At 35.9% G+C, this 26,433-nt stretch overlaps 2 protein-coding genes across 4 annotated transcripts in view; one reads left to right on the top strand and one right to left on the bottom strand.

Annotated features, from left to right (window-relative positions):
* Window positions 1-26,433, top strand: part of LOC150094438 (rho GTPase-activating protein 12-like) — a 413,607-nt gene that overhangs the window by 54,520 nt on the left and 332,654 nt on the right. For 2 of the 3 annotated variants that reach the window (XM_090412339.1, XM_090412338.1), the window contains one exon: window positions 15,444-15,710. The exons of the other annotated variant lie outside the window; for it this stretch is intronic. In XM_090412339.1, coding sequence (XP_090268465.1) covers window positions 15,444-15,710 — 267 coding nt within the window. The remainder of the gene's footprint in view (window positions 1-15,443; window positions 15,711-26,433) is intronic. 3 annotated transcript variants of the gene reach the window in all.
* The window catches only part of LOC150094439 (aladin-like), a 401,031-nt gene that overhangs the window by 345,488 nt on the left and 29,110 nt on the right, over window positions 1-26,433 (bottom strand). Inside the window, exon 2 of the mRNA XM_090412342.1 lies at window positions 15,607-15,705. The gene's annotated coding sequence lies outside the window, so the exon portion shown is untranslated. The remainder of the gene's footprint in view (window positions 1-15,606; window positions 15,706-26,433) is intronic.

Raw genomic sequence — 26,433 nt, 5'->3', positions numbered from 1 at the left:
TTTCATTCTGCATACAGACAAATCGGCCCTTCAGAACACATGCAATTTACAGACAAAAAATACTAGCCGTGGTGGGTGGTAGATGGCGCTGATGTAGATGACTGGTAGTAGAGGATTGGTGAAAACGGAGAGTTGTACAATAGGTGTCCTCCGCGATGAGTCTTTGAACTCCTTCGAGGTGTCACGAATAATAATAATATATGGATCACATTATGAAGGAAAGTGGTATTAAACATGATATCAAAATTGGAGATGTTAATGTCAGCTCTTTGCTTTATGTGGACGATGTTATACTTCTAAATAAATCCGCTACAAGTCTGAAAGATTCTCTGACTAAATTGAATAACTGTTGTAATAGATATGGTATGAAGGTAAGCAACAACAAGACAAAGATAATGAAAATAGGCAGAATCATTGAAAATGTCAACTGAGTTGTGAATGGAGAACCTGTGGAACAAGTAAAACATTTCAGCCACTTAGGCACGATTTTTAGTGAAGAAAGTGATTAAATATAGAAATAGACAACAGAATCAACAAAGCTGGTATGGTAGGAAGTCAATTGAATAAATTCATATGGAATAAGAGAGAAATTAGTCAGAACACTAAATTAGCTATATACAGTACCAGTGTTCGAACCAGTTTTAACTTGTAGATCTGAGAGCTGGGTCAGAAGTAAAACACTTGACCAAAGGCTAGAGACTGCAGATACGAGAGTCCTGAGAAAGATTATAGGCGTGAACAGATGGCATCAATGGCAATATCATATTAAAAATGAGGATATTAGGGAAGAACTTGACATTGTGAGCATCCTAGAATGCGTTAGCAGAGCTAATCTCAGGTGGTATGGTCACTTAAACAGAATGGGCGAGGAAAGATTAGCCAAACAAGTGTTCCCTGCCAGGTTGGCAGAAAAACGACCCAGAGGAAGACCAAGATATAGGTGGATTGATATGGTACAAAGTGCCATAGACGATAGAAATATAAGATCTGATAATGTTGGAGTCTTGACAAGTAACAGACTGATTTGGAGGAAAATTGTAGATAGGAAGTTAGTAATGATGTAAATTTTTCATGTAGTGCTATCATATCCTATACATCCCTTGAGGGTACATGGTAAGAATTTGATGATGATAATATTTTAGTTTCATTAAATATTATATTTTTTTAATTTGGTACTCGAGACAATAATTTTCAGGATTCTAAAAGAAAGTTAATTCATTGCCCCAATCGGAATGAACTCTTGTCTAATCACGCTCAGTGTAAAACAATCTCTTTACAGAGATTGCTTTACAATCTCTGTGATTCTAGAAAGCTTAATTTTGACTCAAATAAAATGGTTACAGGCGATAGTAATTCTAGTAGTGAAGTTTCTTCAATTAAGGATAAAGAATTTTTTAGGTTAGTTAATCCAAACTTTGTAATACTTTCATTCTCAGGTGATAGTCATGAAATCATAGAAATATTTTTTAGATATGAAAAAAAAATTAGAGATTTAGAAAAATGGTCAATTTCCATTTGTTAACACCCTTTGAGGGTACATGTCATTAAGTTGATGATGAGGTATTATTTCTGGGAAAATTTTCATGTTGCTCCTCTAACTGAATATTATTTTTATGGTTATTTAGCCTATTTTTGTTTGGGAGTGCCCCTTTTATGTCATTGACTTTTTATTCAAATTTTAGGACATTGCTGATGTTTTATTTATACAGATATATCAAGAATATATAGGAGGAAAAATTTGGACATACCTTGTAGGATGTTGCTGGCTGTCTATTTATTCAGCAGCATCCTGGCATGTGGTGATATACATTCATCTACTGTTAAAGGTGGGTGTTTATTGAGTTTTTGTCACATTTTTGTTACTGGCCCTACATAATCTCTGAGAGTTGGAAGCTCCATAACATAAAAATTAGTTCAGAAATCTGACCAATAGGAAATAACACAAACACCAAGCTGGCATGACATAGCCTCCACTTCCCCCATGAGCTCTGAAGATGACGTGCTGCCGAAATGGTCTCAACATATTACTCTCACTCCTGATCTTATCCTTCCCCTTCCCCAAAAAATTTTTAATTTTCACCCCCCCAAAGTATTTTCTGCCCACCTTTAATAATAAAAAAAAATCCCCAGTTTTTTCAAAAAGTTCACATACCCCTTGCCTCACCAATAATTCTTCCACATCCCTCTCTCTATCTCTCTCTACACCCGATCCCCCCTCCCCATCTTTTCACTCATACTTTCTTCCTTTAACAGCAAATGAATGTATATCACCACATACTGGAATGCTGCTGAATAAGAAGACAGCTAGCAACATCCTACAAGGTAGGATGTTGCTGGCTGACAATTCAGACAATACAGGAGGAAGAATTCAGACATACCTACAAGGTATGTCTGAATTCTTCCTCTTGTATATTCTTCATATATCTATGTAAAACATATCAGTAATGCCCTAAAATTTGAGTAAAAGTCAATGACATTATAAAAGGGGAACTCCTAAATAAAAATAGGCTAAATAGTCATAAAAATAATAAATATTTGGGCAAAGCCAAAATGTTTAAGAACATTTTGGGCCTTCTCTTTATTGAGCAACACTGACAGTTATGCAACATTTAAAAGGTTGCTAATATCAGAATTTTCAAATATATCTGTATTATTTAAAACCTTGATTGAAAATCTAACTTTAAATAATACAGATATATCGATAAGCTTTCACATCACCACACTGTTTACCAACATTCCCTTAATGACATCTTAACACTCTTAAAAAATGTTTTTCCTTCAGATAGCTGAGATCTGTTTTCCTTTGCAAACAATTCTGGTTATTTTTCTTGAAGAAGAACAAAATTTACAGAGAGAACTGCTAAGGGTTTCTGGAACTGCTAAGGGTTTCTGCACCCCCTCTTGCCAACTTTTACTTGGAAAATTTTGAAAAACAAGCCATAGATTCAACCCCTCTTAAACCTTCTATCTGACTAAGATATGTAGATGATGTGTTCTCTATTTGGTCCAGACCAGACACATTAAACTCCTTCCTTAGTCACCTTAATAGCCTACATCCAAGAATCCAGTTTACAATGGAAAAGGAAAATAACAATAGTTTTCCCTTCCTAGACACCTTAGTAACCCACTTTTCCAATGGTAACCTTTTCTTCACTGTATATAGAAAACCTATTCACACAAGCAGATACATCATTCACACTCTCCAACCACCACTATCTCTCTCAACAATATGGCATTATTAAAACTCTCTAACCAATAGAGCCTATAATCTTAATTCCAGTGGAACCTCTCTTTCAATTGAACTCGACCACATATGCAACACCCTCCATTCCAATGGTTACAGCAATTACAGAATTTAAAAAAAAAAAAAAAAAAAAATCGGCACCTCCTTTATTCCCTGGCCATTTCTTCAGAAGAATTTCAGAAATGCCATCACCATACCCTTCATCCGTGGCACATCAGAAAATATAGCCAGGTCCTTAAAAAAAAAAAAGTACCCACCGTAAACTTACTACCCTTATCCATTCTACCAAAGATCAGCTCCCTCCTCTCTCAATGCCCAGAGTATATAAAGTACCCTGTTCCTGCAAACTGGCTTCCTTTGGACAGACAGGTAGATGGGCAACCACCTGTTTAGAAGAACACAAATCATACATCTGCAATCACGACTATGGTCATTCTAGCCTTGCAGACCATGTTTTGGATACAATCCACAGGATCTCGTGGAGATAAACCACCATGTTCCACCATAGTAAATTCAAAAAAGCAAAACTGTTTTTAGAATCTGCAGTGGCAGTCAGAAATCAACCGAATTTAAATAAATATGGTTGCATAAAACTTCCCAAAATTTGGGAAACATTAATTATCAGAGATCCCACTTTACATCCTAGGCCACCTACAAATGCTCAGAGTGCACACCACCTAGATAAGACTTTAGAGTTACCCATCATGTTTCACTTATTATTGTGCTGTATTTGTGTGTGTGTTACAATCCCTCAAGATGTCTAATAAAATATTGGAAGCATTAAAATTATTTTTTAATCCTTTCCTAGTGCTGTAAATATTCTATTAAACCTCCAACATGATGAACTTGAAAGAAACAGCATATAAGGAAAAGGTTAAAAATCTTGAATAGTTTACAACTTGTTAAGGAAAAGGAGGAGAGACTTAGAGATATTTCATTCTACCCACACTAAACAGGTAAACTCTTTTTAGCAGCTGCAGATAAAGTGAGATGGGAAGTTTCAAAAATTAAAATCTGTCAAGAAAAAGAAACAGTCTAAGGAAATATCTATGAATTTCACTAAAGATGTTCCAGAATCTGAATTCAAGGTAAAATCACATGATTTGGGAAAATTAGAGCAACTAAAATTATTTCTTAGTGAAGAAATAGAAAGATAGCAGAGACCAACTGTGAAAGGACTGAAACTTCTGTTTAAGATGATATCTGATTTAACAATATCCAAGAATTCTCCTACAGATGATCAGTCTTTCTCTTGCAAATCTAATGGTCCTGAGAGGAATAAAACTTCTCAAAAGAGATATGTTCTGAGATGTTTTAGGTGCAATAAAGTAATTTTACTGAAGACTGTTGTGCTAGGAATAAAACTAATTTCAATTTTAAGTTATCCAATTAAGCTAAAGAGTACATTTGAGTGAGAGATTTTAGCTGATAAGCAAATAAATGCTTTTATTTCAATCCCTTGTTTTCCTTTGAAAGTCTGCCATCCATTAATAGTTGTTCCAGAATCCTCTAATTCAAATGTTACAAGTAATATTTGGAATTGATTTTCTAAAACTTCATGCTTTTGCATGTAATTTTGTTGATAGTACTGTGTTCTTGTGTGGACTAGAATACTGTTTGGACAGGACATCAGGTGACAAAGGAAAATGAGAGCAGTCTCCTGATGTTTTTAAGGATAGTGATGAAGATGATAATCAAGTGGTTAATATTGAGACTAAAAAAAGATGAGAACCTTCTGCAGAATTCACTGAAATTAGCAAACACTAGTGAAGAAAGGAATAGAATTTTGAAATTCTTTAAATTTGCCTTTGAATTTTTCTCTGGTGTTTTCACAGAGGATATTGTTTCAATGTATTGCACTAATGCATTAGAATATCAGTGCAGATTTGTACTCAATCTCCTATTTACATTAGGCAATATCAGACTGCATTGAAATATATGCAGCATTTTCAAAAACTAGTGCAGGAATATGAAAAGAGAGGAATAATTGAGAAGTCAACTTCTCAGTGGAATAGCCCATTTATGTTAATTGAAAAACCAAATGGAAGCCTAAGATTTGTTTTAGACTTGAGAGCCATCAATAAGGTTACAAAGCTTATTGATTTCCCACTGTATATGATTGAGGAATTATTGATCTGTTTAGGAGCATAATATTTTACAAAACTAGATTTGACTTCTGGCTACTTTCAAATCCCTTTGAAGAAAGAAGACAGAAAATATTTTGCATTTACTACTAGATGGCAGAAATATCAGCTATGTAGATTACCACAAGGTGCAATAAATTCTGTCGTGTCATTCCAGTCTTTAATGAATTCTGTTTTATCAGATATGTTGGGAAATGGTGTCATCTGTTTTTCAGGATGACCTTCCAATTTATTCAAAGGATCTAGATAGCCATTATAAAATTTTGTGAAATGTTTTAAAGAGATTAGATGAAACAAATCTATCTTTTAAAGTGCTCTAAATGCTTTCTTAAAAGAAGTTGAATATTTAGGCCATAAAATCAGCAATAAAGAAATTATGCCAGTTCAGTCAAATATGGAAGGCATATTATCAGCCAAACCTCCAAAAACAGTCAGGCAAGTTTGTAGATTCATCGGCATGTTAAATTTCTATAGAAATTTTATTTCCAATTGTTCAACTGTTTTGAGACCCATGGTGTACTTCACAAAGAAAAGTGTTAGATTTAGTTGGGGTAAAGCCAAACAAGAAGTATTTGACAACCTAAAACTGGCATTAACTAAACTTCCAGTTCTCATTTATCGTAAATTTTGTGAAATTTTTTTATCTTTCTAGTGATGCTTCAAAAGACTGCATTGCTGCTGTGTTAGAACAGAAAGGAGGAGAAGATTTTAAGCCAGTAGTTTTTATTAGTGGGAAATTATCAGGTTTAGAATTGAACTATTTGACCTTAGAGAAGGAAGCACTAGTGATAATTTTTCCTTTGAGAAAATTTAGATACTTGTTAAGACAACGTATTAAAATAAGATCTGATCACCAGTCTTTCATTCCTAAGTACTATTGGAAAAAAAAAAAAAATCAATATATAATTAGGTGGGCACTGGAACTGCAGGAATATAATATTGATGTGACTTATATTCCAGTAAAAAGAAATGAAGTAGTAGAATAAACTTGTTTCTCTGGTACAAAAATTGGTAATTTGTGCATCAAATTGTGAGAGATAAGAATATTTATACTTCAGTGAGACAGGAGGAATAATATTGTATGCTACATAGGGGAGATAAAAGAGGATTCCATGAAAGGAGTAGTAAATTTTATATTTTCGGAAAGGACCTAACAAGGAAACTGACTCTCAACATTTTGTTATTGTGAAAACAAGGTGTTTAGTCTGGTAGACATGATTAAGTATATGTTAAACAAACCAGTTATAGAAAGAGTCCGAGTGAATCAATAGTGCATCCAGTGGGGGCCAAGGACCCAAGCCACCCCCAAAGAAAAAGGAAAAAACACTAGAAAATTTTCCAAAAATCTTTTCCTAATTAAAATTCATTTTTTTATTTATGTTGTGTCGTGTCTTCTATTTCTATACTACTTATGAATTAGCTATTATTGCAGATGCTCAGCCATAAGTCGTATGCAATGCGTAGTGTGTATTCTCAAATCATCTTACTCAACTTCCCCTCCAAGATTAAATCCTGAGTTTGCTACTGGAGTGAATGATTGTATTCTTATAAGATAAGGAGATATCTAAAGTGTAGACTTATTTCAGAAGGCCTTGGATCCAATTAATTTTGAAGTTTTTATATAACTTTATTTAAAATGTATATAATGTTTTAGTTTCATTAAATGTACATATTTTTTATTTGGTACTCGTCAATAATTTTCTGGATTCTAAAAGAAAAGATTTAAGTCATTGCACCAGTCGGAATAAACTCTTGTGTAATTACTTAACACTTGTTGTAAAACAATCTCCTTACCCAGAAGAAAAATGATAAATAAATAACAATGGCATAGCTGACAGATTTTTTAAAATAACTGGAACAGTTGACAGTACAGGATTAAAATAAACACTGTCATATGTTTTTTGAAAAGTATAGCGATGTCATGATATAGTAGCCATTAAATTATTCAGCTCACATTCAACTTTATTGTAGATAATAAATTTTTTGGGCTATTAAGAGAGAGAGAGATTATAAATTATATAATCTCTCTCAGGCCAGCCAGCTTGATCTTATGGTATATCCTGTTTATCCAAACTGAGCCCACAAAGGCATAGCTTCCCTAGTTATATATGGTGAACTATCATGATCATGTTGATTGAAAGTTTGGAGTTGTCTGCTGTCATATTTGGTCCCCAGAAAAAGAGCTCTGGTTTCTTCCCCCCCCCCCCCCAATCACATCTCTTATGCAGTGCAGGTGAATAAGAAGGGTAGTAATGGTCTTACACTAGGCAATGAAATTCATCGGTGACAGACACTCTTCAGATGCACTTTGAGGACTCACATATTCATCTATATTTGATGAAATTGTTCAATAGGCTGGGTGCTGGCTAAAACATAGAACCTAATCGTATCAAATCAGCAGGCTTCCCTACCAGCTGGGGAATAATCCTGCCATAGTTCAGTCTCTCATGTTGCACCTGAAAGAAGTCTGAGCGTGATGTACCCAGAAGTGTTGGGAATTGTGCATGAACAGGAGATTGAATTTTCTCTGTATGGATGGTATATTCATTAGCTTCATCATTGCATTATTTAACTTTCCTCCACATTAGCAATGTAAGACAATCAACTAGTTTTACTGCCAGGAAAAAAAAAAAAAAGTTCAGTATGCACTTTGCCAACGTTTGTGGCCTTAACAGCAATATAAATGATATACACCACCACATCACAGTTATCCAAACTGGACCTTTTTCCTAATGCATCTCATTTAGTGTTCTAAGCAGCTACTGTCTAAATTATACCTTATTTGGTTCCTTCCATCATAAGGACGCATTTATTAGGTCTGACATGCCAATCAGAGAATACTAAACCTCGAATCCCCCAGTTCGATCTTCTCTTGCTCAAAATCTCTTTACTGCATTTTGTTGCATTCATTTACTCTTTGACAAAATTCTGATAACCACTCTGACCTCTTTAATTGCCTATCCATTAAGCTTTGACAGTGAGATCATTTTTCTTGGGAACTTCGATCCAAATTGACTTCCTTTTTTCATTTCCACAAATCAGACTAATAGAAGTGTCAAGCCATCTGCTGTTAGCAATGAATGACCCAATTCATATTGTCCTTCTGCCTACTAGAACACTATTTAATCCTCACCATCTTACTAACACCCTTGACCTTTTTTTTAGTCGTCAGTTCTTCTCTTGGTAACTCAGACTGCAGTCTTGTCATGTTTGCTGTACCATAGAACAACCTTCATCTCAGCCATTGTCAGTCTTTTAGCATTACAATAATTCCTAATAAAATGGCCTCTGTGACTTCTGCTTCTCATCTTTCTATAGTTTCATTTCTTTCATATCTCCTGATCAAAACATCTGCTCCAACCAAATAATAGAAATGTGCTTACAGGTTTTGTGCAGCAGAGGCAGGGTTTTCCTTTCTGATTCTGCAAAGCAGGCAGACTGTTCAGAACACAGTTTGCATAGTACAGTTACACATAGCCTTAGTTGCATCACCTGTAAATCAAAACAATCATAACTAACTGGAATAAGGGCCTTCATTCTCTGATTCCATTCAGAACCCAGACCATTAAGTGAAGCTTGGTGATGGAAAAAAATCATCTGGTACTCCAGCTGCACATTCAACCTGCACTGCATCCTACACTAGATACAGAACACATACGAACAAATTCAAATCTGATTTTTGAAATGACCAAATGCAGAAAAATGGTAATCAAGCCTTCTAGTCCCTTACTATCATCATTAGGGACTACTTCTGTCCTTCCATGCTTCCACATTTTAATCATTCTGATGATACAATTGCAGTGTAATCCAAAGATAATGCTGACCTCCTGGCATAATTCTTTTCAAGCTCCTGCATTGATGACTCTGGCAGATAACCTCCAGCATTACCAAGAACATCTTGCTCCATGCCTTCTTTGGTCTTTCAACAGAAATGGAAAAATCCCAAATAGCTTGGATACTGAGACTTATTCTCCATAATTTATACTTATCCTATTTCACTTTTCAATCATCTATATGTGACTGACATTAGCTGTGCAGCCTGGAAAAAAAGCCTATGTTTAGTCCGTTTCCTCCCCCCCCCCCCCCAAATGAAGATGATAAATATCAGTCAACAGAAACTGTCTAATTTCTCTTTTCATTTCTTTAACAATTCATGAGGAAGTCAATCAAGTGCCAACTTCTTCAGTACCTGGAGGTTACCTAGCTATCACCAGTATGGATTCCACCTCTTTTGGTCCATGGTTGGTCTCATAGCTATACAATTCATCTTTGGACCTAAGCTATGGAAAGGTGTGGAGAAACTCACGTGGTAACTGTTGACGTTCAGATTTTACCAGTCTAGATTCACAGCAGATCCCCTTACCTACATCTACTTCTGGATACATGCTATGGAAAAGTTTGGAGAAACCTGTGCTGTTGCACTTGAGACATTGGATCAGGTATAGCACAAAGGCCAGCTCATCACACTTTATTTTATGGTCTACCTTCCACTCTTTGCAGTTAGGTTCCATCTTCCTTTCTGGTTGTTGACTATGTGTTGATAGCTTTCTAACCACAGATTTTCTGACAAATATTGGAGTATTCCAGAGCCCTGTATTTTGACATAAGTAGCCTTCTTTAAAAATCTTATCCATTGCTTTGCAGATGAGAGTATACTCAATTCCCTTCATTTGACAACCTTGTAAAGCAGAATCATTTGAGATCTTCCATAACTGTGAGGTTCTTGTTCATGGTGGAGGCGACCTCTCCTCTCAGTGATGATACTGTACTTTTTCATTTATCATCTTTGTCTCTTAATTTCTTCCTGTATTCTTTATTATCCTTCACCTAAGTCTTTTTTACTCTTAATGTTCTCATTACTGGGATCCAAGTCTTGCTGTGGTGTCAATGGTACCATTGGCATTCCACTTTCATTTGCATGTGAATTGACTGCAGAAATAAGAAACAAACTCAATTAGACATCTGCAAGTATATATTTTCTGATTATATGTGCAATAGATCATCATCAGTTCAGGAAAGTGTCACCTTTTTGATCCAGATGGGTGTAAAAAGGTTGGGTAGATCCCCAAAATCAATGGGGGGGGGGGACCTTCATTCAAGATCTATTCTTGTCAAAACATCCCCCCCCCCCAAAAAAAAACATGCAGTGTTACTTGGTAGAAATGCAATCATAACAACCCCAACAAAACTGAACTTTTTTGTGAGGAAATATTACTTTTCAAGTAATATTACAGTGGAATCTCAACATTTCTGATGAGGGGACTTTTTCTGAATTAAAAAAAAAAAAAAAACTATGGAGTGACAAACATATGAAGAATTCTCATACAAGAGTGGTTTCCTTGTACCAACCAGGAATATCATCTCTACATTTAACACTTCTGTATTCCCAACTTTGATGAAAGCAGGATACATCAGTTATTCTGTTAGGCTCTATATATTCTGAATCCTTTGTATTGCTTCAAATGGCAGAAATACAGCTATGCACAGATTATTGTCTGTGCCCAGTGTGGCAGTAAAGAACACAAGAATAAAGACTGAGCATGCCAAAGAAAGAAGGGTGAAATAGAGATCCAAAAGACCCATATGAGATGAAGAGGAAGTATACCACATTTAATGGAAACCCTTTTATGTTAAGAAGGTAACAGTAAAGAAAATGTATCAAAGAGGACATTAACTTGTATGTTGGTTTAACTTCTCAAATTCCATCATGCTTGAGTGGTTTTATTTACTTTTAATTTCCATAGAATAAATTAGAGAAAAAAAACTAATATGGTCTCACTGCTGGAGATATACCAAAAAGAGTTCCACTAAAATAATGGATCATGCACCCCAAAGACATGTCTCCAAATCTATTAACATCGGGGCGATTGTAGCTCTCTAACTGTGGACCTGGCCATCTGGTGAAGTAAGCGGAATTACAGGCAATTTCATTGCTTCGTGTTGTCAGATGCACCACTTTTCATGACAACTTCTTAAATTGTAACTAATCCTGCATAGTGGGGGGAAGGTGAAAAGGAATGTGTTCTTTTCAGAATATATTAAAAAACAATAATTAAAGAGAATGATATATTTGATTATTAGTTACTATACTTGATTTACTAAAAGATGTAAAGATATAAGGAAGAGAAAGAACAGGCATGAATAAAAATACTTTCAGTACTAATAAATTTAGTTTAATCCTTTATCCAAGTGTGAGCAAACAAAGTTTGCACCTGAAAGTATCTTCAGGACTGGGATAAGGTGGTACAACACCAGGGCAACTCGTTGCAAAGGTGGAGCAAGCTACCAACACTCCTGTCTCAGTATCTCCTATAATGCAAAACACATCTCCTTGCGGATATGTCTAATGTTCTGCATTAAGGGAAGGGCCACTACCCAGACTAGTTTCGACCTTTATTGAGGTCTCTTCAGTGGGAGCAAGGCCCAAGTTGAGATACCAGGCAGAAGCTTTAGCAGGTCATCTCTACCTATAGGAGTTGCCAAATGGTGTGCCACCCTTTTTTAATAAATTACTCTGGATTTAGAGAAAGATGTTGAAAGTTTATTTTTCACTTGGTTAGAATTTAATAAATTTAGTTTAATCCTTTATCCAAGTGTGAGCAAACAAAGTTTGCACCTGAAAGTATCTTCAGGACTGGGGTAAGGTGGTACAACACCAGGGCAACTCGTTGCAAAGGTGGAGCAAGATACCAACACTCCTGTCTCGGTATCTCCTATAATGCAAAACACATCTCCTTGCGGATATGTCTAATGTTATGCATTAAGGGAAGGGCCACTACCCAGACTAGTTTCGACCTTTATTGAGGTCTCTTCAGTGGGAGCCAGGCCCAAGTTGAGATACCAGGCAGAAGCTTTAGCAGGTCATCTGGTTTGGATAGTGGCCCTTCCCTTAATGCATAACTTTAGACATATCTGCAAGGAGATGTGTTTTGCATTATAGGAGATACTGAGACAGGAGTGTTGGTAGCTTGCTCCACCTTTGCAACGAGTTGCCCTGGTGTTGTACCACCTTACCCCAGTCCTGAAGATACTTTCAGGCACAAACTTTGTTTGCTCACACTTGGATAAAGGATTAAACTAAATTTATTATACTCTAACCAAGTGAAAAATAAACTTTCAACTTTCAGTACTGTAAAATGGATTATGAATAATTTACATCTGTGATATATGTGTGCTTGTGCTGTAATTATCTGGGGGTGGAGTTAAGAATACATGATCCTATAAACTTGACTTTCATATTTTGATTATCATGATTAAAAATCAACTCATGAATATATGGAAAGGAATTTGTTTGCAAAATATAAATCACAAACCAGTAAGAAACAGTGATCGAATGCATTGCCAGCTCAGTAAATAACTGTTGGGAGGGGCTTGTCCTATGATTTAATAATGCTGATCAGGTGCTTTTTGTGGGTGTGACAAGAATATATGTGGGTTGATGGAAGAGCTAATCATCTTGTACAGTTTATTGTGGTTATGTGTATTTCTTTCTTTTTTTATATATTCCACTTTATTTTCGATAATTCTTTTATTTACTAATGATCAGTGTTTTTTTACATCATAGCATAATATATACATAAATAATTTTGTTTGTAATAAATTTAATTTTTGGAATTCACTTGTCTACCTGGAGTTTCACAATCTGAGTTGTAGATAAGCACTGATCTGCATATCAGTTAGCTTCTCTTATCATAAATTCCATTAGGTCATCAGTTAGAAATACAGAGTACATTGCAGGCGGATTTTCTGCATCAAGTGGTAAAAGTAGCTCATCTTCTTTACTGTACTTCTGAACTGGTATTGTCGTGTTACTTACTGGATTCCATTCATTTTACCAATTGAAATCATCATCTGAATTATTCACTACATCTTTGAAAATTTGAACTTTGTCAGACGCATTTATTTTTTTTTCTTTTTGATTGTGACTCAGGAAACTCATCACTAGAACTTGTGGATTTCCCACATATGGACAGTATTGTATATTGTCCAAAGGCTGGAAGCAGCTGTCCTTATATAATGAACAACATGCCTTCCCCAACAACCACTGTACCGCAGACACAAGAAAAACAAGTAGTTTTATTCTATCACTGAATTAGGTACAGAGACCTTTTCAGTCTTTGTAATATATTTGTCAACAAATATGTAATTAGAGACAACTGGGATGAAAACAACATTACTTATTGGAACATGTCCCCTCCCACAGAAACTATACTGCATAGACTCAAGCAAAACCATGTCAGACCTCTATATACAGGATTTACAAACATACAGCTTTCAATAAGAATGGGTTCTTATTGAAAGCTGTGTAAGGAAAATTGTAAAGCATTACTACACACTGTCTTAATATGAATACGGTAGTAAACAGATTAATCTGAACACTTACATTTTAAAGGCAAATTTAAATTTTGCAAAAAAATAAGTAAAAAAATGAAACTCCAATTTTACCTAATATTTTATGCGTGCTCCTCTGTTCCTAATAAGTTCATTAATTCTCTTAGGCATGGACTTAGCTAACGTAAAACATATTTTTCTTATTCCTGCATCCTGAAACCATACTTTTATAATTGTATTAAATATCCTTTGTATCACAATTTAATTTTCCAAGTCTCTTTTTCACTATTCCCACAAATTTTCTATTGGGTTGATGTCAGGAGAGTTACCTGGCCACTGAAGCAGTTGGATGTTGTGATTTTTGATGAACACTTTCACTTTTTTTTTTTTTTTGAATTGTGGCATTAGAGCGAGATCCTCTTGAAAGATGCATTCTTTGTCTCTCTGGATCTGTGGGATCTTTTCTCCAAAATTTTTATGTATTGGTCACTTTTCAACATACCATCAACAGGCACTAGTGAACCTGGACTGTCATGTGTAAAACAACCTCATAGCATCTTTTTAGCTGGGTGTTTAGGAGCTTCTAGGAGGGTGGGCAGGAAGGCTTCTCAGCTGCTGATTTTCAAACATAGGGTACTTCCTCTCCTTGGATAAAGAAATGGCTCTCATCTGAGAATATGACCTTCTTCCTTCTCAACCAATCTTGCTACACTTTTGCCCACTGGAACCTCTTTTTCTGCATAGTCTTTGCCAACAGTTGTTTCATTTTTGGTCTGTGGGCAGTCCTCCCTGCTTCCAATAATCTTTGATGGACTGTCATGTCAGAATCATGACAGTCCATCATGTTTCTGATGTTTCGTCATTCATGACAGTCCTAACTGGCTTATTGCTAAGTCTCTCGTTATTTAAGTCCAGCAGACAATCTTGGATTCATTTCGCTTTTCCTAATTAGTGAATGATCTTCAGTAAGTGTAGTTTTCCCTTTTTTTTTTTTTGCCCACATTTTCCTTTTCTGTCTCCTTAACTTCTTTAAAATCACATTAACAGTTTCCAAACCAACACCACACTCATTGGCAATTTGCCTGAGTCATGGATGTGTGCTGAAAAAGAGTAAATATTTTTGAACGGTTTCTTGGAGATTTATCCTTTTTATAGTTACACAAAATGAATAAAACACTATGAATGTCAACTTGTTTACACTATTAAAAATGTAACGTTATTAATAAACATCGTAGAGTCAGTTAAAACACACAGCACTCAACAAAAATAGTGAACTAAAACAAAATTATTGTGAACTGTAACCGAAACCAAACCAAAAACTTGACAAATTGCGCTTGTTTGGATTAATTTGTTCATTACTGTACATCAGCTGGACTATTTATCCCTATCTGTTGTGAGAAGTAGTTAATGCTGCTCATTGATGTTAATTTTATTTTTTAAATAACGTTTTCTAAATCTTGCTAGTACTTGAGCATAATTCCTCTAATGATCTACTGCATGATTCCATATCTTTATTGTAATTCTTCTCTCATGTGTTCCTATCCCATTATTCCATTTTTCAAATCATAATGAAGCCTCTCATGACACTCAGTGAAAATGCTGTGAATAAAGAATTAATTTTCATAAAGTAAACTTTTGTATCACTTGCAACACAAATAATTATACAAATGCCATTTTTAATTGTATTATATCACAATTTATTGGAAACTTTGTTTCAATTCTAGTCTACATCAGGTGATAGTGAGAATTCTAGTCTACATCTGGAAGAAGTACAGTTCAGAAGCACACCTCAACCACACTCACAAAAACAGAAATCTAAAATTAGGAGACAGATTGCTATAAAACCAAGAAATGGTAATTTCAGTAGTTTAGAAAGCCTTGACTCACCAGGAATAGTAGATATTTCTCCTCAGTTGCCTCCTCATTGGATACATGAATGTAATATTGATACTGGTGAAATGTATTACTTTAATCCAGTGACAAAAACTAAGGTGAGAGAAAAAGATTTTGGAATTAAATTTAGTACTTCACAAAGATATTATTTCACTAGTTTATTGTATGATGCAAAAAATAAAAACAGTACTGAATTTGGACAACTCATTCTGCCGTTTGACTGCATGCACATTAATAGAATGGTACGTGTAGAGTTTATGGCATTACGTTTAGTGTAGCAATAGTGTTGATGTTGGAAAAAAAAAAAAAAAAGAGACGTTTATTGTTGAGCATTATTTTTGTTCATATGGAGTTGGTAGAGTATGTGAAGGAATGGGTATTCCACCATACCTACCTTCAAACCTTGATGAGCTAAGGAATAAAATTACACAATATGTCCAGCAGATGTCTCAACCTTCATTCTCCAAGATGACAGAGAACCTTCATATGCGCTGTGAAACTTGTCTTGAAAGACAAAGTATGCATTTGAGCACATAATCTACCATCATTAATGCTTTATTCCACCAAAATTCCATTGACAGTTATGATGTACATATCATGTGTAAACATATATTTCTTTGTTAATAAACCTGCTTACTCCATAACATATATCATTGTAGTTATTCAGTACTGTTTTTTTTTTGTGCCATACTGTACTAATGAATATGATAAATATATTATGATTATTAATGTTAAAAATTTATATGCGGCTTAATTATATCCTTGTCCACTTTAAATTGTTGAGTGATGTGCACTACATTTATTGCTCAATCTTTTTTTTTCCATGGAAGTTAGTAATCACTGGAATGAATGTCATTGAGCTTCATATCCATGTTTAAAACAGTATTGGTCTGTTCATTTTCAATTATCTAACAATATATAGTGACTACCTAACCATGAATTTAAAAGAATGTAATATGTTGGTGAATTTCTACTATAACTGAACAAACATATTCACATATGTTTGTTCAGTTACACAACATACCACATGTGGAATTAGGGTAAAATTGTTCCACTTCACAAAAGTATAGATATGGAGTATAGATAAGACTGAACCTACAAATTGTAGGCTAATATGTATTTATCTAGCCTTTCGATTAAGGTATTGTTAAGGACTCAAATTCAGAATTGGAGACATAATAGTAGTATTCTTTATGATGATCTGTGGGATTTGTTAAAGGGAGGTCATGTTTTAGAGATCTGCTTTCATATTACAACAAGGTGGTGAATGTACTGTATAAGGGAGATGCATATACATTGGTATATATACTTGAATTTTTCAAAGACTATTGATAGATTGCTACATGAAAAGCTGGTAGCTAAATTGAAACAGACAGGATTGGATTAGAGACTATAGTGAGTTGGATAGCTGAATGGCTGTCATAAGTATCAGCAAGTTGTGTATGGGAGAGTGGCAACCCAAAAGAGGAAATTCATTAGCAGAATGCCCAAAGGACTGTTTTGAGGACATTATTGTTTAATTTGCATGTTAACAATATGGAGACAGACTTAACTGGAGGTATGCAGCTTTTTGCAGATAATACAGTTCGGAGAAGAACTATGAGGAGCAAAGCAGATGTTGTGACCTTACAGGAGGATCTCAATAGACAGTTTGAGTGAACCTATCAATTTAATGTTGCAAAGTGTAAGTTCTTGAAATTTGGTAGGCAAAGTTTGGAATGCGGAGTATACAGTTAATAGAGACATTTTGAAGGAGGTGGAAGAAATGAGAGATCTGGGAGTAATGGTGGGGATGCAAAATTTAGGCATCATATTGCTGAAATTGTGAGAACATTGCAATGGATTGTCAATGATGAGGAGGATTTTGACATGCAGAAACAAGGAGGTTATGGTTCCCTTGTATAAAGCCTCGATCAGATTGCATGTGGACTACTAAGCAAAGATCTAGTCTCTTAGTTTTCATGGAAATTAGGATATTGAGGATATCTTATAGAGGGTCCAGAGAAGATTCAGTGAGTCAGTGGAATGCAAGATATGTAAAACAGATGGAGGAAATACAGTTTTCAGAGAATCATGAATAGAAGAAGGAATATGATTGAGATATATATGTCGGCAAGGGATTGTTACCAGTTTGTGGAGAATTTTTCATAGAATAGAGAGAGTGACAAGGGATAGAACAAGAAGCCATCCTTGGAAGACTATATAAAGAGGGTGTCAGTAAGGGAGTGAGGAGCAAGTTCTCTGCACGGAGTGGAATGCATTGCCTGAGTGTGGAGTGCAGAAACTGAATGGGTTTAAGGCAGCATTTCTTAACCAAGAGTGCGAGCTGGAAAATATTCCAGCATATATTGACTAATTATTAAATTTGCTTTTTCCATGAGAGGAAAAAAGTTATATCAAACTAAATTATATTTAAGATATATAATCTTTCAACCCATACAGAATCCTATTTCACCAAGAACCATTAAATATAAGTTATACGTATGTTTTATTTTTTACATTTTAAGAAGTTAAAAACCACTATATTCAAAAAATATTCCCGAATGTACTGCCGCTCACGCATGTGCCCAAGCTGAACACACAGATTCTTGCTGCGCATACACTTGCCGTTGTCATGAGAAACTTCAACAAAGTGCATCAAGTGACAAACGAACGCTATTTATTTATTTATTTTTTTTTTTTACCGGCAGTAATCAGTAAGTAAAGAACAACATTATTTTATAATTTTCTTAAGGAACCATGGCCAAATGCGTAGTTAAATAATATGTAAATATTAATTTATTATTTGTAGTAATCCTTTCCACGTCAAAAAGAAGACGCCAATGGAAAGAGATTATGTTGTTTACAGATTTACATGTGCAACAGAGAAAGAATGTACTCAAAGACCACAATGCATTTTATGTTGCAAAATATTTTCAAACTCCAATCTTAAACAGTCAAAGTTGTTAGAACATTTCAGCAATCAACATGGTGGTAAAGCTGCAGGAGATGCTTAAATTTTGACGTCTAAGAAGGCATGATTCGATAGCAGCGGTATCATTACAAAATTTGACTCTGCGGTAGTTCAGTAGCCTTTGCTAGAAGCTTCTTATCAGGTAGCATATCTGTGCATAAAGAAAAAAAGCCTCATACAATAGCTAAAGAATTGGTGAAACCATGTGCATTGGAAATTGCGAAAATCGTATTAGGTTCTGAAGCACATAAGAAAATTCAGCAGATTCCATTATCAAATGATGTGATTTAATCATGCATTCAAGACATCAGTCAGGATATTTTACTGCAAGTAGTACAAGATATTAAAATCAGTCCTCTAAAAGTGTGTATGCAATTGGATGAGTCAACTGACTTTGATTGCAGTAAGTTATTAGTAATTGTGCGATACATAAAGGAAATTTTGGAAGAATTTTTATTTTGTGATCAACTGGAACTTTCGGCAAAAGGTATTGATGTTTTTCCCATTCATGTGTCATCTGCTATCTAGGAGGTTGACTATCATGATGTGACTCATGGTTAGCTATGGGCATAACGACATGTGGTGAGGACCCTATCTCTTCCACATATTGTCGTAAATATTCATGACTGTAATCCATGTGTGTTCACGGGGCCGGTTTGCCTGTTCTGCAGAATGAAAAACCCGAGTTTCCAGGTGAAAAAACCCTCTACCCCCAGTATGAGACTGGCTAACTCACCTTTAGTTGAAACAGACCAGATAAAGTTCCTCGCATCATAGACTGGAATCGAACCCAGGTCTTTCTGACCAAAGAGTATAACGACTGAGCTATGGAGGGTTTTTGTTGATTTTCTTGATTTTTTTTTGATTGTTTTTTGTTGATGTTTTTAATCAACATTAAAAACTTTTTCTTGAAACATCAAATACCAATGGATGTGATTAGCTCAATATGTACTGATGGTGCACCTGCGATAGGCAATAATTCGTTTTTTTTGCCTATATCAAAAGAGAAGTACCGCAAGTTACAATAACACATTGCATGTTGCACTGCCATGCACTTGCATCAAAAACTTTGCCAGAGAACTTAAAAAAATATTTAGCTACAGCGATAAACATAGTAAATTATATTCGAGGATGGGCACTTAATTATCATATCTTTCATGCTTTTTGCAAAGAAATCGGTGCTAACCATAGTGTGCTTCTTTATTGCACTGACATAAGATCTCTCCAAGGGATGTATGCTTAGCAAGGTTTTTGAAATGCATGAGGAGATTATTCAGTTTCTTACTAACCAGAATTGTAATTTAGTTCAGACTTTGAAAGACGAGATGCAGTAATTCGATTGGCCTACTTAGCAGATATTTTTCTCACCTAAATGAATTCAATATATCAATGCAAGGGTATGGTAAGAACATAATAACATCTAGTGAAAAATTATTTGCTTTTATTGAAAAACTAAAAATTTGGATACGTTGAGTTGAAAATGGTAATTTTGCAAACTTTCCCTTGCTTGATGAAATTGTTCTGGAAAACAAAAAAAAAAATCACAAATTTACCTGAAATTGTAATACATTTGCAACAATTGATTGATTCTTTCCATGGATATTTTTCCATGGGAGATATTGGCAAAGAACAGAGGTGGATACTGGATCCATTTCTTTTTGATCTTAATTCTATAAATGACGGTAATTTAATAAAAGATAATCTTATTGAAATGCGAGCCAGTGCACATATTCAAATGGAATTTGAAAAATTGGATTTAGAACAATTCTGGTGTACTCAGTTAGACATTTCCCCAACTGGTGAAGGCAGCATTGTAGACACGTCTACCATTTGCTACCACCTATCTTTTCAAAATAGGATTTTCATTACTTTTGCACATAAAAACAAAAACCCGAAATCGCTTAAATGCAAATGATGATATGCACGTGGCTCTTTCGAAAAAAGAACTTCACTTTCAAATTTTATTATGAAAAAGCAATAACAAATTAGTCACTAAAAATTGATGTTATTTTGATTTTATGTTGATATGTATTTTTCAATAAATTGTTTATTTGTTAGAAAAAAATTTAATTACATTTATTTGTTAGAAAAGAAAATTTATTACGAAATAAATTTTCTTTTCTAACAAATAATATTTATTTTCTAACAAAAAAAACATTTTTCAAGGGGGTGCGAGAATGTAAATTGAAGTTCACTGGGGTGCGGGCCAGTAAAAAGGTTAAGAAACACTGGTTTAAGGCAGTTTGATGGTCTTCATGCAGGAGAATGTGCATTTCCCACGATAAGTATTTTGACTTCTTGGAGGTCTGATAATAATGTATATATGCATAAAAGTAGGAATTTTTAATCATAACAAAAAAAGCAATAGAGAATTTTTCTTAAAAATTTATATTTTTGTCTTTTTCAAATTTATTGGAGTGATAAGTCATAAAATGATATTTAATTGAACAAATGCATTATTTGCACAAAGCCATGTGCAGTGTCTCCTTATAACTGAAGTAAGAACTTCAGTTATAAGGAGAGGACAAAAGAATTTTGTTCAGGAACATAAATAGGCTTTTAACCACTTTAAGGAATGTGGCTTTCACATTCTAAGAAAAATAACTGTTCCACTTTTGCGAAAGGTTTATTCTCAGGCAATTGGTCCGGTGGCTAAGAAATGTTCAGTTATGTTCACTGGGCGGAATAATTTAGGGCCTTGATTTGTTTCTTTACATCCTTCTCACTTTCTTGTGTATTGCCCACTTGCACGTATATTTGCATGTATATTAGTTTCTGATGATGATGCCAATTGGATGTTGACAAAATTCAAAAAATGGTAATATTTTCTTTATATCATCTACGTTGTTAAATTAAAGATACCAAGAAATTAAATACTTGGTTTAATGCATTATCCAAGTGTGAGCAAACAAGGTTTGCACCTGAAGTATCTTTCAGGACCATTTTTAGTCCTGAAAGATACTTGAGGTGCAAACTTTGTTTGCTCACACTTGGATAATAGATTAAACCAAATATATAATTTCTTGGTATCTTTAATTTATAATATAACCAAGTGAAAAACTTTCAACAACATCTGCGTTGTTATCATCTCAAAAATGCTAACAGAAGATAAAACTGGCTACCAAATTACATGGAACTGAAGATACTTTTACATTCATAATGCACACTAAATTTGTTGAGTCATCTCAATTTTGGTTTAATTTTGATCATTTTAGTTGCAACTTTTTGGCAAAAATATTTGAAATGAAAAGCAATAACTGTTAGCTAGCTAGCTTCAATGCTAGCTCAAACTATGATTATGAGTCAAAGAGAAAATGATATAAGGGCTAGGGCATACCCTTTAAGCGACACGCAGCCACATCGCCCTACAGCTGTGAGAAATGGACGAGGGCTACCGCATCAAGGGTGGGTGCGGTTAAAGAAGTGAGCCCAGCAGGTGGACAGATGTTGCGAGTGGGAACACTGAATGTTGGAAGCATGACTGGAAGGGGAAGAGAGGTGGCAGACATGACGAGGAAGAGGAAGTTGGACATTTTATGTGTGCAGGAGACAAGGTGGAAGGGGGGGAAAGGCAAAGGAACTGGGAGATGGATATAAATTGTTCTACTCTGGAGCGAATAACGAGGGAAGAAATTGTGTAGGAATTGTGGTGTGTGGCAGAATGAAGGGTGAAGTACTGGACGTGGGTAGAAGGAATGACAGGATCATGCGAATGAAATTGGGTCTTGGAGAAGAGCGGGTGGTCGAATTATGTGTATATGCCCCGCAAATTGGTTGTACAGCAGAGGAAAAAGATGAGTTCTGGAACGTGTTAGATGAAGAAATGAGGGAATTGGAAGAAAATGAGATGGTGATTGTCGGAGGAGACTTGAACGGACACATAGGAAGACAGAATAGAGATTGTGAAAGGGTGCATGGTGGCCACGGAGTAGGAATAATGAACCAGGAAGGAGAGAGGGTTGTGGACTTTGCAGTAGCGTTTGATCTGGCAATTGTGAACTCGTTTTTCTACAAGAGGGAAGAACATTTGATAACATTTAGGAGTGGTAACAACAGCTCAAAAATTGACTACATTTTGACTAGAAGAAAACATCTTAAGGTTGTGACAAATTGTAAAGTAATTCCAACAGATCAAGTAGCACAACAACACCGACTACTATGCGCAGACTTTCAAATAAGATCGAAGATAGGAACTTCTGGATGCCATGGAATGAAGACAATTAAGTGGTATCGTTTAAAAGAGGAGAGTGTAAGGAATCGTTTTAGGGAGAGGGTGTTAGAGAGGATTTCGGATGGACTGGAAAGTGTACAGGATTGGTGAAAACATAATTCAAAAGTAATCCTGAGCTGTGCAATCGAGGTGCTTGGTGAGACATCTGGAAAGATTAGAGAGCAGAAGGAGGGTTGGTGGTGGAATAATGATGTACAAGTGACAGTGACAGCTAAGAGGAAGGCAAAGTAGAAGTGGGATGAGTCAAGAGCAGAAGAGGACAGAGAGGTGTACAAAGAGAGAAAGCAAGAAGCCAAGAGAGTTGTAGCACAGGCGAAGGCCATGGCATATCAAGATCTGTATGATCAATTAGAAACAAAGGAAGGACAGAGAAAAATTTACCAACTAGCGAAATGTAGACATAAAGCAGCAAAGGACATCTTACCTGTGAGGCAGATGCTGAAGGAAGAGTATTATGGAAGGATGTGGACATAAGAAACAGATGGAATATATACTTTCAGGGACTTTTGAATGAGGAAAATGCAAGGACTCTCAGAGTAGATGGGCAGCCTTCTGAGGGGATGGTGCAGAACATCAGTAGAGTGGAAGTGACGGAGGCCATGAAGAGGATGAGGAATGGAAAATCGGTGGGCCCCGACAGAATTCCAGTGGGGAAGAGGGAATTGACCTGCTGTGGGACCTGTTCATGAAAGTTTGCCAACAGGAAAATATACCTGAGGAATGGAGGGAGAGTACTCTTGTCCCCATCTACAAGGGTAAAGGGGATGCACAAGACTGTAAAAAATTACAGAGGAATAAAGTTGATGTCCCACACAATGAAGATCCTAGAGAGTTCTTGATGGTAGATTGAGGAAGGAAGTGGAGATTGCAAAGGAACAATTTGGTTTCATGCCTGGTAGATCAACAACAGATGCTATCTTTGGGTTACGGCAGATGATGGAAAAATATCGAGAGAAACAAAGGGAGCTACATCTGGTATTTATTGATCTGGAGAAAGCATACGATAGAGTGCCAAGGCAAGAAGTCTGGAGGTGTCTAAGGGAGAAGAAGGTGCCAGAGAAATATGTCAGGTCGGTGCAGGAAATGTACAGAAATGTGAAGACAAGTGTTCGGACCTGTTTGGGACAGACAGAAAGTTTTCATGTAACAGTTGGCTTGCATCAAGGGTCAGCATTAAGTCCGTTTCTGTTTAATATTGTGATGGAGGTGGTAACAGAGGAGGTGAGAGAAGATGCGCCTTGGACAATGTTGGATGCAGATGACATCTTGTTGTGTGTAGATTCAAGAGAAGAAGCGGGAAACTAAACTGGAAAGATGGAGAAAAGTACTGGAAGAGAGAGGTATGAGACTGAGCAGAAGTAAGACAGAGTATATGTGTTGCGCAGTGGGCGGCGGCCAGGAGACAGATCTGGAGCTGGAAGGAAATGTCATCAGGAAGGTGAGAGACTTTAGATACTTATGTTCAACAGTGGAAGAAGATGGAGGAGCTGAGAAGGAAGTGGGATGCAGGATACAAGCGGGTTGGAGGAACTGGAGGGAGATGGCTGGAGTGTTATGTGATAAGAGGGTGCCGATCAATCTGAAAGGCAAAATTTATAGGACAGTAGTGAGGCCAGCTATGACATTTGCTATAGAAACTGTGGCCCTGAGGAAAAATAACATCAGCAGGATGGAAGTAGTAGAGATGAGAATGCTTAGGTGGATGTGCGGTGTGACCAGAAAGGGTCGTCTGAGAAATGACTATGTCAGGGGAACAGTGAAAGTTACGAACTTAGGAGCGAAAATACAGGAGGCAAGGTTGAGATGGTTTGGTCATGTGATGAGGAGGGAAGACAAATATGTGGGAAGAAGGGTCATGCAGATGGATGTGCAAGGAAGGCGGAAGCGTGGGCGGCCAAAGAAGAGATGGAGGGAGCCTGGTAGAAGAGGACTTGAAGATGAAGAACTTGGATGTGGTGACAGCCCAAGACAGTAAGGTGTGGAAGAGACTCATTACAAACCGTGACGCCACTTAAGTGGGAGAAGCTGCAGAAGAAGAAGAAGTTAGCTAGCAAAAAAATCAATAAATTGGCCATTTAAGATTGCTACTAAAATTTTTCAATTCGTGTTCAAATAGAACCAGAATTTTAATGTAACAAATGATAAGCATATGACAAAAATGAATCAAGGTTCATTTTCTGCATTTCACAGTAGTATTAACCAAGAGTGCTAATGTGAAATTCACCTTTTTTTTTATTCTTTTTTTAAAAATTTTTATTTATATATTATATACGGGTGTGCTCATGAGTCAAGCCTGGCACATGTGTGTAAGAAGAGCTCCAGATTGAGATAAGTATTCTTGGAATAATTAAATATATATGAGTGTTTGTTTGAGTAAGAGCTGCTGTAAAAGTTGTGCGCCATTATTATTAGTGTGGGGGATTTTGTTTTGCTTAAACTTAATTACGAATTCTTAAACGTGTGGACAGATGTATGTGTTCGTCGAACATGTTGTTTATTATTTTAACGGTATAATAGAACACAGAAACTAAGTAAATAATTAATTTATTAACTTGATGCTGATATTTCACTGGTATTATAACCAGCATCTTCTGAGCACTAAAACACTGTTTGTCAAAAACACTGGTTATAATACCAGCGAAATATCAGCATCAAGTTAATAAATTAATTATTTACTTAGTTTCTGTGTTCTATTATACCGTTAAAATAATAAACAACATGTTCGACGAACACATAAGTCTGTCCACACGTTTAAGGATTCTTCACGGAGACGATATCGTACGCAAGACACGACAATATGGTAAGTTGAAGTTGAAATTGGCGCGGCAACTAAACAGGTTAGCCTTCTTAAAGAGGTGCCGAGACACCAAATTAATACCGAACTGTTTTAAAATCAAAAACAAGTTCCACTCGGCCAAAGCCCAACGCATCTATAAACGAGCGAGTGTAGCGCTGTTACGGGAACAGATTAACACCACTCGCCGGGAATTAGCACAAGCAAATACAACCATTAGCGCATTACGAGAATCACTGCATAATATTCTAAATACGGAACTTTGGCAGATCTTAGAGAACATCACCGACGCAACGGCAAAAAAATAATTCGACAGAGTCAAAAACCGGCACCAAAATAAGTTCGAAAATCTACAACAACGGAACACCATACAACGACCGCAATTACAACAAGACCTCGTCGTCGTGAATCTATCGTCACTCACCTTAAGCAAAGAGGCCACGACTGCTTTAAGTCGAGGGCACAACTTTGCCATAACTCCCAAGCAAGTTCCAAAAGCCGAAATAATGGCGTCCATCGAACGAGGAATATACAACCTGCCTCCAACAATAGCTAACAACATACGTTTAGATGTGGCCAACATTCTAATCAAGTCCAAGCCTCCCAAAAATAATATCCCACATAAGGAATTCATTGCTATAAAAGAGCTACACAACAACAGCCAGATTACCATAACAAAAGCAGACAAAGGAAATGCAACCGTGGTGATGGACACAACTGAATATGAAAACAAAATGCACACACTATTACAAGATCAGTCAACATACAAAATTATAGATCGCAATCCCACCAACACACAAAAGAATAAGGCACGAAAATTATTAAAAAAAGTCACTTCCTGGC

Source organism: Typopeltis vanoorti, chromosome 22 (assembly GCF_054136105.1).
Source record: "Typopeltis vanoorti isolate ZY-2024b chromosome 22, IOZ_Tvanoo_1.0, whole genome shotgun sequence".
NCBI classification, from domain to species: Eukaryota; Metazoa; Arthropoda; class Arachnida; order Uropygi; family Thelyphonidae; genus Typopeltis; species Typopeltis vanoorti.
This window is presented reverse-complemented; position numbering and strand designations above follow the sequence as displayed.